The sequence below is a fragment of the Alligator sinensis genome, unplaced genomic scaffold (genome assembly GCF_000455745.1).
Source record: "Alligator sinensis unplaced genomic scaffold, ASM45574v1 scaffold1296_1, whole genome shotgun sequence".
NCBI lineage: Eukaryota > Metazoa > Chordata > Crocodylia > Alligatoridae > Alligator > Alligator sinensis.
The window spans coordinates 259,580-271,087 of NW_005842865.1; the positions used below are offsets into that span (position 1 = coordinate 259,580).

General features: G+C 60.6%; 1 protein-coding gene across 1 annotated transcript in view; it reads left to right on the plus strand.

Moving 5' to 3' along the window:
• The window catches only part of DHX30 (DExH-box helicase 30), a 35,331-nt gene extending 25,541 nt beyond the window's left edge, over positions 1 to 9,790 (plus strand). Inside the window, 10 exon segments of the mRNA XM_025191863.1 lie at positions 1,875 to 1,953; positions 3,620 to 3,724; positions 4,934 to 5,109; positions 6,206 to 6,412; positions 7,529 to 7,609; positions 7,936 to 8,130; positions 8,224 to 8,383; positions 8,761 to 8,918; positions 9,154 to 9,257; positions 9,508 to 9,790. Coding sequence (XP_025047648.1) covers positions 1,875 to 1,953; positions 3,620 to 3,724; positions 4,934 to 5,109; positions 6,206 to 6,412; positions 7,529 to 7,609; positions 7,936 to 8,130; positions 8,224 to 8,383; positions 8,761 to 8,918; positions 9,154 to 9,257; positions 9,508 to 9,775 — 1,533 coding nt within the window. The 3' untranslated portion in view covers positions 9,776 to 9,790.
• The last annotated feature ends 1,718 nt before the right edge of the window (positions 9,791 to 11,508 follow it).

The window sequence follows — 11,508 nt, forward strand, 5'->3', positions numbered from 1 at the left end:
GCCAGAACAGGTCCCGACCCCTGTGTTTCCCCTCTCCCCACACAGCTGCTGGGTTTGGGTCAACAGCTGTTGGCCAAGACTTAAATCCAAGCCTCCCCTTAATGGCAGTACAGTAGGTTTAGTTAAATCCCATTTATTTGATTAAATTCCAGATAATCTTTATCTCTGCTTTGGGTCTAAACTGTTGACTTGGCAGCAGCTCCTCCTAAACGCTAACTCTTCTGAGTGGCCTCCACTGGAGCGTCCTGAGCTGACAGTTGCTTTCTGTCTGGTGACAAGGAGGTGACCATGTCAGCGCAGTCTGCAGGGGTTCGGCCCAGGGCACAAACGTTTGTCTTATTCTGACAGTCAGCAGCGAATGCCTGTGGCGCGTCTCCGCTGCAGACGTGTTGGCTTTCTCAGGTCAGGTGCCTGATGGCAGGTTACCCAGTGTATCTGCAGCCTCCTCTCTGCTGCAGCTGGACCTGCTCCCTGCCTTGCAGATGCTGCTCTCTCTGCTGCTGCCCTTTCAAAGGACCTTTATCACTTGATCCTTTTCACGCTGGTCTCTGCCCACTGCCTTCGATTCATGAAGAGATGCAGACAGGTGCCCTGCTGATTCACTCTTACCCCAGCTCCCTGGGGCATAATCTTCCCCTGCCCTACTCCAAAACCCGTGACTTGGCTTTACTATGTAATACATCATGGCATATTCGAAGAGTCTACAATAGATGGAGTTTACCATCTACTGTTTACTAATAGTAAATAGTATTCAGTATTTACTAACTTACTATTTACTAGTGCTATCTACTATTTACTACGGTAGACAGTAAACGTCATAAAGTTCAACAAGTCTTGCACTTAGGATGGAACAATCCCGTGCGTCGCTACAGGCTTGGGACCAACTGTTTAAGCAGCAGCTCTGTAGAAAAGGACCTGGGGGTGGCAGTGGACAATAAGCTTGATACAAGCCAGCAGTGTGCCCTTGGTGCCAAGAAGGCTACTGGCATCCTGGGCTGCATTGGCAGGAGCGTTGGCAGCAGATGGAGGGCAGTGATTCTTCCCCTCTATTCAGCACGGGGGAGGCCACATCTGGAGTCCTGTGTCCAGCTGTGGGCCCCCCGCTACAGAAAGGATGTGGACACATTGGAGAGAGTCCAGCGGAGGGCAATGAAAATGGTTCGGGGGCTGGAGCACATGACTTCTGAGAAGGGAATTGGGCTTCTTATTCTGGAGAAGAGAAGACTGAGGGGGACTGAACAGAAGCCTTCACCTCCCTGCAACGGGGTTCAAAGAGGATGGAGCTGGGCTGTTCTCAGTGGGGGCAGATGGCAGAAGGAGCAATGGGCTTAAGCTGCAACAAGGGAAGCTGAGGTTGGATATTGGGAAAATTTTTCTCACGAGGAGGGTGGTGAAGCGCTGGACCAGGTTACCCAGGAAGGTGGGGCAGTCTCCATCCTTGCAGGTGTTTAAGACCCGGCTAGACAAAGCCTTGGCTGGGGTGGTGTAGTTGGGGCTGGTCCTGCTTGGAGCAGGGGGTTGGACTAGATGTGACCTCCTGAGCTCCCTTCAACCCTCATTGTCTATGATTCTGTGTGCATGGAGTGTCCACGCCGCAGATATCTGCTAAATCGGGTTGAGAGCTTGTAGGATTTACAGCTCCTAGCTGACCCTTGTGGTGCTTCTGGAGCATGAGGGAGGCGAGCTGCTGAGGACCTTATCACATAGAAGAAACTGGTAACGGTTGTGACCAGAATGAGTCAGTGAGAGCCAGGAGAGAAGCTCGAAGTCGGTGCTTCTCTGTGGGGTGGTGTGTGTAGAGGGGTGGCTTCCCTCTCTCCAGCTGATGGGGGCACTGCCACTCCCAGCTGTTCACCCTCTCTTGTTTCATTCAGCAATCAGATGATGAATGCGTCCTTGACCTTGATCTGATCACAGACCTCGTGCTCCAGATCGATACCCATGGGGATCCAGGTACGTGCTGCTTCATTCTTCCTCGCACTTGGTTATGAAAGGTGGGCAGGTGGTGGGGGGACACAGGCATGACACACGGACACAGCAGATCAAATCCAAATCCCCAGGGGACGCTGATAGCGCTTGGCAGGACCCAGCCTTTGGTTTCTGCGTTGTTGGGGTCCAGCTGGTCCAGAGCTTGTCTTCTGAGCCTTTGGAGGTGAAGTAGCCATGAAGCTGAGGGCTCTTGCCCCCAGGTAGACCAGCTTATCGATGTACAGTTGTCGCTAGCGCTGTCGGAGGAGATGGAGGGACACGTGCTACATCTGGGATTAACTGAGGCTGCAGGAAGCCAGATCAGTTTATCAGGCAGGCTGCAGTCAGTGGGAACGTTTCAGTCGCTCTCTCAGGGTCCTGCCAGGACGGAGCCAAGCAAGCAGGGTTGTGTCCAAAGCACTTTCGTGCTGCAGTTGCAAGGACTCTTGAGACCCACAGGGTTTAGGACAGCTGGCCTTGCTTGTTCTCTTGGGGATAAATCTGTTAGTTCACCAGCTGGCTTATGCCTCGGTTGTGTGCACAGAGGGGGTCAGGAAGCCTTTTCTAGAGTCTGCACTGACATGAGCTTGCAGTGCAGGGTGGGATGGCAGCTCCTGGACTGGGGGCGGTCATCAACTCCCACCCCACCTCTCACCCTTCAGTGCTGCCAAGCGTTCACAGCGCAGCTGTCCAGTTAGGAGCATAGAGAAACAGGCTTGGAAAGGATTGCCAGAGGTCATCTAGTCCAGTCGCCTGCCTGAGGCAGGATCAGCCCTATGCAAACCATCCCATACAGCTGTAATCTAAGCTCTGTGCAAGACTGCCCTCAACCCCGACACAACACAGACCTAATGCCCTAACCTGCCACAAATAAAGCAAAGCCCAGAGGTCAACAAGTCCTTTCATGTTATGCACAAAACCATTGTAAAAGGTAGATTTCCTATGCCAGCGGTCAGCAACCTTTTACAGCACAACCTGGACAGACCCAGTTTGGGTCGGAGGTGAGAAGGCAGGTGCTAGGACCCAACCACTGCTGGCATTTTCCCGCAGGGCAGCACAGGGAGAGTGACGGCTGCCAAAGCCTTGCGTCTGCGGGCTGCAGATTGCCGACTCCATCATGCACATTTCTATACGTGCGTGCTTCTAGCGCAGTGGTTCCCAAACTTTACGTCAGGGCGCCCCTCCATAACTTCGTGGAACTTGGCGTACCCTGGTTGAGGACTGCTGTTGTACTGCCTCGGCTTCCTGGTGAAGTCCTCGGGTGCCCAGCCTGTGGCTTCAAGCCCTCACCCTGGCCAGCACAGAAGGGCCCACAAACATTTCCAGATGCTGGTGCGGTGCAGCCCGTATGGACTCTGTCAGCATGGTCTTGCCTTGTGGGGATCCAGCTCCCCAGGGCCCTTGAGCTGGACTGCGGGTCCCCGGGTGGTGCATGTGCCATCAGTACAGCAGGGGCCTCGGCCATCATCGGTCCTAACATTAACAGGTGGCAGCGTGTGAGAAGGGAACAGGAGGTTCTGGGACTAGGAGGGAAAATGCTGGGTTTCCTTGGAGCGCAGAAGGCCTGGTGGGCGGTGCAGGGGGACTACGGGAGTGTCTCCAGCACCCTCCACATCTCAGGCTTGTCTGTTTTGCTCTTGCTCCCTCGCAGGTGGGATCCTCTGCTTTCTTCCCGGTTGGCAGGAGATCAAGGGGGTGCAGCAGCGCCTGCTGGAAGCACTGGGCTCTCAGAACAGCCGGTACCTCGTCCTGCCAGGTGAGGCGGCGGCACAGGGACTCCTCACCCCAGTGTGTGCAGGGGGAAGGGGCGCGCTGGGTGACTGCATCGGGCACTTGCAGCTGCAGGCTGACACGGATGAGCTCGAGCGTTCTCAGATGCACCGTGAGCCTGGCACATGCTCGAGCATGGCTGTTCTAGCTGCCCAGACCGGGGGTGCGAGTAAGGAAGCTGGTCCTGGGCAGAGCAGGAAGGCGGGGAGGAGGCCTTCCCGCTTGGACTCCAAGCGCCTGCTCCCTGAGATGTGCTGTAGGCCAGAGCCGGGGGCGGGTGGTTCTGCAGGGAGCGCATCACTTACCCCAGCAAGGGAGCAAGATGGGCACGTGTGAGAGCAGGGAGCATGGCGGGCTCTTGAGGCAGGGCTTTGCAGGCAAATGTGGCACCAGGCCTGGCTGCATCCAGGCAGGGGCAGAGGCGCTCTTTGGAGGCTTGCAACTTCTTCCTGTGCTGCTGGCTGCACGGGCCAGCCTAGCTAGCAGCCCAGCCTACCTGTTGCCAGGCGTCTCCCTGGGTCACTGGTCCACAGAGGAAACCCGTGGGAGGGAGGATGAGTCACGGGCCCCTGCCAGCAGCATGAGTCACGGGCGAGCCATGCCCCACCCTGTCCCCAGCGGGGCACGTACAGACTAAAATGTGCCCCTGTGGGTGGGAGCAGGGGCTGCAGCAGCCTGTCAGAGGCTTGGGGAAGGCCAGCAGAGACTTACCAAGCATGCGAAGCTTCAACTCAGACCTCCAGGCACTGAGTTATGCAGCTGGAGCATGTCCTTTCCCATAGCAGCATGTGGAGCGTTGGCCCCCACGGCTTCCTCCTTGGCACGCGCGATCTCCTAGTGGTGGGTGCTGGGGCACGAGTCTGAGGCATGCTTGAGCGAACGCAGGCTGGCCTGTCTCGGTTTAAGACTGTGCTTCAGGGACTGCTGCTGCTCCAGCCGTACGGCAGCGCTGAGTCTCGCAGGGCCCCAGCGCAGGCCCAGCTCTGGTGGCAGCGGGCAAGGTAGATTTGCGTCTCCATAGGCTAACTGCATCCAGCTCCCCCACGACAGGCGCTCAGCAGGAGGTAGACTTCCAGCCCCTCACCCGCGTAGCTGTGTTGTAGACAGAGCTGTAGTGGTGCCCATGCCCGGCTGATAGCAGTGGCACCCGGGGCTTGTGGGAAGGGGTTTATGTGACTGTTGCGTCTCGTGCCAGTGCACTCCAACATCCCCATGATGGACCAGCAGAACATCTTCCAGCGGCCCCCGCCCGGCGTCCGCAAGGTCGTCCTGGCCACCAACATTGCCGAGACCTCCATCACCATCAACGACATCGTGCACGTGGTGGACAGTGGCACCCACAAGGAGGAGCGCTACGACTTGAAGACCAAGGTACTGGCCTCGCACCTGTGGGGCACGCCGTCGGCCAGGCGTTGCTCCTGCAGCCGGGTTAGAGAAGTCCCAGCCTGCTCCTAACAGAGGCTTGGATTGCATCCCTCTGGGGCAGGGAAGTCTGCCTTCCTGGCATGGGGGTGGTCTAAGCCCGTTCCTGGCGCCCAGGCAGGTTTTCTGGCAGGCATTGCCTGGTTGATCTTGACCTCTCCGGCATGCAGCCCCTCATTTATCCTTGGCCAAAAGAGGCTTTTCTTGGAGGCCTCGGAGCAAACCCACGTCCTGTCCTATCCTGTGCATCTCGCGCCCTCTGGTCTCCTGGCTTTATAACCCCTCCTGAACGCACCCCCAGGAGCTTTCTTGTAGCCGCTGATGCTCTGTCGGCCCGAGGGAGCCCCTAAGTGTCCCGAAGTGGTGTGTTGTGGGGCAGAACTGTGGCCCCAGCAGCCTACGTGAGACTTCATGCGGGCGGCCTCGCTAGGGCAGCTCAGAGCTCTGTCGGGGCCCTGGGCGCTCTCCTGCCTTGAGCCAGCAGAGATCCTAGCACCACGTTACAGAGCGGGGGAGCATGTGGCGGAGGGCACTCGTGGCCTGGCGCTTCGCTTGGGCTCTGGTGAGGCTGAGAGCGATAAGACAGCAAAGCCGGCCAGGAGCAGCCAGGCCTGGTTCGTGACTGCAGCAGAGGTGCTCGAGGGGAGCCGCAGGAGGGAAGGGAGCTGCGACAGCTCAGGTTTAGCGTGGCTGTTCGGCGGAGGTGTGAAACCACTGTCTCCGGGGGCTGTCTGCCGGAGGGTGGCAGCGCCTACGTCCCTCTGGTGCTAGGTGTCAGGGGAGCGTGTCCCCCAGAGCATTGCACCTCAGTTGTGCTTATAACGCGACCCCTGTGTGAGGCTCCCAGCAGCCCAGTCAAGGACGGAGAGAGTGTTTCCAGGCTGGGCAGACCCTCCTGAATCTTGTGGGCCTCCGGGCTGGTTTGCTGGGCGCGGCGATGTGGGATGCTTTGGAGCAGGAGCTCTCGAGTCCAGAGCGAAGGCCTGAGACCGGTCAAGGTACGGCAGGTGTTTTGGCTCTAACTCTGCCTTCTCCTCCTCCCCAGGTCTCCTGCCTGGAGACAGTGTGGGTGTCCAAGTCCAACGTGGTGCAGCGGCGAGGGCGTGCTGGCCGCTGCCAGTCGGGTTTCGCCTACCACCTCTTCCCTCGCAGCCGCCTGGACAAGATGCCGACGTACCAGGTCCCAGAAATCCTGCGCACCCCCCTGGAGAACCTGGTGGTCCAGGCCAAGATCCACATGCCAGAGAAGACGGTAAGTGTCTCCCCTGGCCAGGAGACCAGGGGGGCTGGCTGTCTTCTGCCAGTGGGGCTCTACCTACCCACTACCTGATCCCCTGGAGAGGGACAAGCCGCCGTCTGTGGTGTAGAAAGTGGCATGGGAGGACATCCAGGGTGCAGGTGACATAAGTGCTGCCAGGCTGGGTTGGGTCAGTGGTCCCCTTAGCCCAGGATCTTATCTCCAGCCACTGGGACAGTGGGAGATGCTTTGGAGGGAGAGGACACAGACAAAGCACGTCCATGCTGATCTGTCCCCTGTTGTGTCCTCCCTGGCATCAGCCATGACAGTTTGTCAGCTCGGGGAGCCGCTGTCCTGGTGCCGAGCTGCAGAGGTGACGCAGGGGAGCCCTGCGCTGACCAGTTAGGCTCGCCCAGGAGCCCCCGACCTGTGTAAGGGCAGGGGTACTGGCCTGCTCTCTCCCTCCCTGGGCTTCCGCTGCATGTCACCGTCATCCTGGCTTTCTCATCATCCCCTAAACCAGGGGGGCCCAACCTCTGCGCCACATGTGGCCCCTGGAGCCATCACATTGGCCTGTGGTGCTCCCCACGGGTTGGGAAGTTTGCAGGAGGAGGGTGGTGACCATTAATATGGCTGCCTCCCTTCTCCACCAAATCCCCAAGCCCCATGCACCCAGTTGGAGCCAGGCTGCATCCCGCTTCTCTCCACAGTGCTGAGCGATGCCCCCTGTTTCCCTGTGAGGCTGGGGCAAGCCCCCTCCCCACCATCCCCCGGGGCCAGGTGAAGCCCCTTTCTCCCCTCTGCAGGGGCAGACTCAGACCGTGCTACCCACCCCCCTCCCTCCGTGCGGCTGAGTGGTGCCCACGCGCTGACCCCAGGTGCTGGTCAGACCAGGCGCTGCCCATTTGGCCGGCCACAGAACAAGGTCGAGCACCACTTTCCTAAGCCATTTGTTACTGCGTGGGCCTGACCCGAAGGAAGCCTGCCAGGTGGCCCAGTCCGTGCCGTGGCTAAACGACGCTGCCCAGAAATGCAGAGCACTGAGCTCCTGTCCCAGCGGCAGGCCCGGGGGGGTGGGGGGGCGGGAACTGACGGAGTCTCGCGCGCTCCCTGCGCGAACGTGTGTTGCAGGCAGTCGAGTTCCTCTCCAAGGCTCTGGACAGCCCCGACATCAAAGCCGTGGATGAAGCTGTGATACTTCTGCAGGAGATCGCTAGGTGGAGGACTGGGGCTGGGGGTGGCTGAGGTCCTTGCTGCAGGGGGAGCAGAGCGCTCCAGGCGTCCCCTGCTAACTTGATTTTGCACAGTGCTTAAGGTGCCAGGTAGGACTGGAAGGGCACATGGGGCTGGTGTGGAGCTCGTAGCCGGGGTCCTGCTCCCCTGGGATTATCTTCCAGCTCTGTCAGCTCCAAACATGGAGTTGAATGGGTTAAGGGGCTCCCTCGGGACCACGTGTGCTGGGGAGTGAGCCCATCCGGGACCCCCCCACACTGCGGGGAAGCTGGCAGGAGGCTGATGAGGTCCGTCCAACTCCCACAGGAGTGCTGGATCACAGGGAAGCCCTCACCACGCTGGGCAAGCGCCTGGCACAGATCTCTACGGACCCCCGGCTGGCCAAGGCCATTGTCCTGGCCTCCATCTACCGCTGCCTCCACCCACTGCTCGTCATCGTCTCCTGCCTCACGCGGGACCCCTTCAGCAGCAGTCTGCAGAACCGGGCCGAGGTGGACAAGGTGAGGGACTGCCTGCCGGGGCCGGTGGGGAGGGAGGGAGGGAGGGAGCAGGGCAGGACCCATCACCTGTCTGACCACGACCCCGTCTCCTAGGCCAAGGCCATCCTGAGCCGGGAGAGCGGGAGTGACCACCTGGCCTTCGTGAGGGCCGTGGAGGGCTGGGAGGAGGTGCTGAGACGCAGGGACAGTCGGGCCAGAGACAACTACCTGCAGGACTACTACCTCTACGCCCCGAGCCTGCGCTTCATCAACGGTGAGTGCCCCCCCACCCCACCAGCCTCGGCCAGGCCCCGGCAGGCAGCTACACGTGAAGGAGCGTGTACTGCACCATCCAGCCCCTGCCTGGGCCCGGGGGCGAGCGCTGCGCTGTCGCAAGGCAGCAGGAGCGGGCTGGGAGCCTGGACAGCCAGCCCTCCCCAGGAAGCCTCGGCAGTGCCTCCGACAGCCCGGACCTTTCCCTCTGGGGGAACGAGGCAGGGTGAAGGTCGCTGCTGACCCCCAGCAGCCGACGGGCTGGCAGTTTCCTGGGTGCAGACCCAGGGCTGATGGAGCCAGGTGGCCGGGCGCAGTGGTCAGCCCCTCCCGGGCACTGAGGCCGCTCATGCCCGTGGCCTCCTCCCCTTCCCGCAGGTTTAGTCAAGCAGTTCTCCGAGAACCTCTACGAAGCCTTCCTGGTGCCGTCGTCCTCGGACTGCACCTTGCCCTCGTCCGCGTGCAACCAGTACAGCGAGGAGGAGGAGCTGGTGAAAGGCGTCCTCATGGCGGGGCTCTACCCCAACCTCATCCAGGTGCGAGCACTCTCCCTCCCTCCCTCCCTCTCTCTCCGGCCCGGGGCAGGAGTACCAGTGCCTCCCAGGTGCTGAGGCCAGTGCCGAAATGACCATGGCCCGCGCTGCGGTGCCTGCATCCAGGGGCAGCCTGGCGGCTGGGAGAGTCCCCGCCAGCTGTGGGATGGCACCGGGTGGAGGGAGGCATGGGCAGCGCTGGTTCTCCCGCTGGCTGAGCTGCCTCTCTTGTTCCCAGGTGAGGCAGGGTAAAGTGACCCGGCAGGGGAAGTTCAAGCCCAACAGCTACGCCTATCGGACCAAGGCCGGCACCGTCCTGCTGCACAAGTCCACAATCAACAGGCAAGCGGGCTCCCGAGGACAAAGCGGGAGGGAGGATGGTTCTGGGGGAGCCTGAGGCCTGCAGAGCCCAGGACCTGGGCAGGGGATTGTGGTGGGGCTGGGGCTGGGATGGCCCCACAGCGGGAGTGTGGGCCGGCCGTGTCCTGCAGACCCTTGGCCCCTCCTCGGGGACCTGGTTTGGGCCAGGCGGGGCATGGCATGGCATGGCGGGGCGGGCAGGCTGATCCCGGTCTCCTTCCCCCCGGAGCAGGGAGGCGTCGAAGCTGTACAGCCGCTGGCTGACCTACTTCATGGCGGTGAAGTCCAACGGCGGCGTCTTCGTGCGCGACTCCTCCCAGGTCCATCCGCTGGCCGTGCTGCTAATGACCGACACGGACATCCACGTCCGAGGTGGGTGCTGGCGCCCGGCTCTGCAGCCCGCCGGCCCGAGCTGGGAGATGGGGCTGCAGCCTCCCTTGTGGGGTGTTTGCTCCCGGGTGACCTGGCTCCTTCAGCGAGTCTGGCAGACCTGGGGGTGACCCTTCAAGTGCCCTGGAGGCCACTTCTTCCTCTCCCCCGGTCGGCCCCAGCACAGGAGCCGCGGGTGGAGACGGTGGAGACGGGCGGGGAAGGGGCTGCATTGGGAGGGCTGGCAGCATCCGAGCGGTTTTCAGGCTGACAGCTGTGCCTCTGGCTCCTGGAGGAGGAGGAGGACTTGTGTGGCCCATACCTCCTGGCCCAGCCCCTGGGGGTTTGGACTGGAAGAGCCGTTTTTCCCCCGGGGAGAAGCAGACACGGGCATCTCAGCCAGGAGCTGGGACGCCAGCTGCCGCTGCCATTTTGCCCCGTTCCCACAGCTTCTCCCACAGGGAGAGCCCGGTGCCCTGGGCTTTGAGCTGCTTGGGGAAGAGCCCGGCGCTGGCCGGGGAGAGCAGCGCTCCCCGCTGAGCGGTGCCAGGGGGCGGCTGAGCCTTGGGCCAAGCAGGGCAGGGGTCTCCTGCAGTGGCGGGGGGGGGGGGGGGTGCTCCCCCCCCCCCGCTCCCCTCCCCCCCCCCCCCCCTGGGGAGGGGATCCCCCGGTGGCCGATCCTGTTGATCTGCAACTGGCAGCAGCACGCCACTGGCACTTCCAGGCACACTGCTAGCACTTCCGGGTCAGTGGGATCAGCTGCAGGGCGACTGCTTCTCCTGGCACATTCCCCAGCTGGCACTCTCAGGGGTGTCACTAGCACTCTTGCCTGTCCCCCCTGCCTGGGAATGCTGGCCGACAGGGTGCATGTGCACCCCTTACACATCGCCACTGTTTGAATCCATGATGTAACTACTTGACTAAACATCTCCATATACCCTTTCCTCCTATTTAATTGGTAATCCACCAAAATGTGCTTCACGTGTGGTGCTATAAAAGCCATGAGCAGTGTCAACATGCAGAAACACATGAATGTTTAGTGTAATTATTAACTGTAGACTAGAAACAAGATGTTAGTCCAGCCTCTGCAGACGAACTGCAATCTTTGCCAACCTGCAAATAAAAAACCAAAATGTTTCACGACCAAATGAATGCAGCTAAGACTAATATGCTTACCACTGGCTGATGAATGTATGGATGGGCTTGGTGGGCCAAATCCCTTGGTTAAGCTTAGTTAGTAAGGTTATTTTTTCTCCTTGAAACATCCTGAAAATAGGGCTACCTTTTACATCCATGGGTGGAGATGGTAAAGCCTATAGGAGAGGGGAAATGCATTCCCATTGATGGTAACTGTGTATGCATATGCCACAATCACCAGCAGCTGCAATAATAAAGTGGTTCCTTTTTAGTCAGGCATTTGACACCACATTCCCAAATGCTACAGTGGGCTAAAAGGGTGCGGGCTACGGATCAGGGACCACGTTGGCGCGGGAGCAAGCATCGGGCCCAAGCGCAGCACCGATGCGGGGGGAGAGATCCGGCACCTCTCCCGCCTCCCCGCCAGCCGGAGGGCACCCCCCACCCCGCGCCTCCCAGGGCTGTCGCGAGGCTGCCTTCGCTAGCGTGGGACCCCCAGCTGGGACGTGCGACGGAAGAGCTAGTGCCGCGGCGACTGCGGCACAGGCCCGGGGTCGGCCAGCAGCACGGGCGGCCACCGGACTTGGGATCATTTGTTTTATTCGCTCTTTCTGATGCTCTTTGTAACTGGCCAGAGATGAACACGCTGCTGGGGGCCGGGGCCGGGCCCTGCCGAGGACTCAGGGGGCGGGGGCCGTGTTACAGCGGTCCCAGCTGCCGGTCTCTC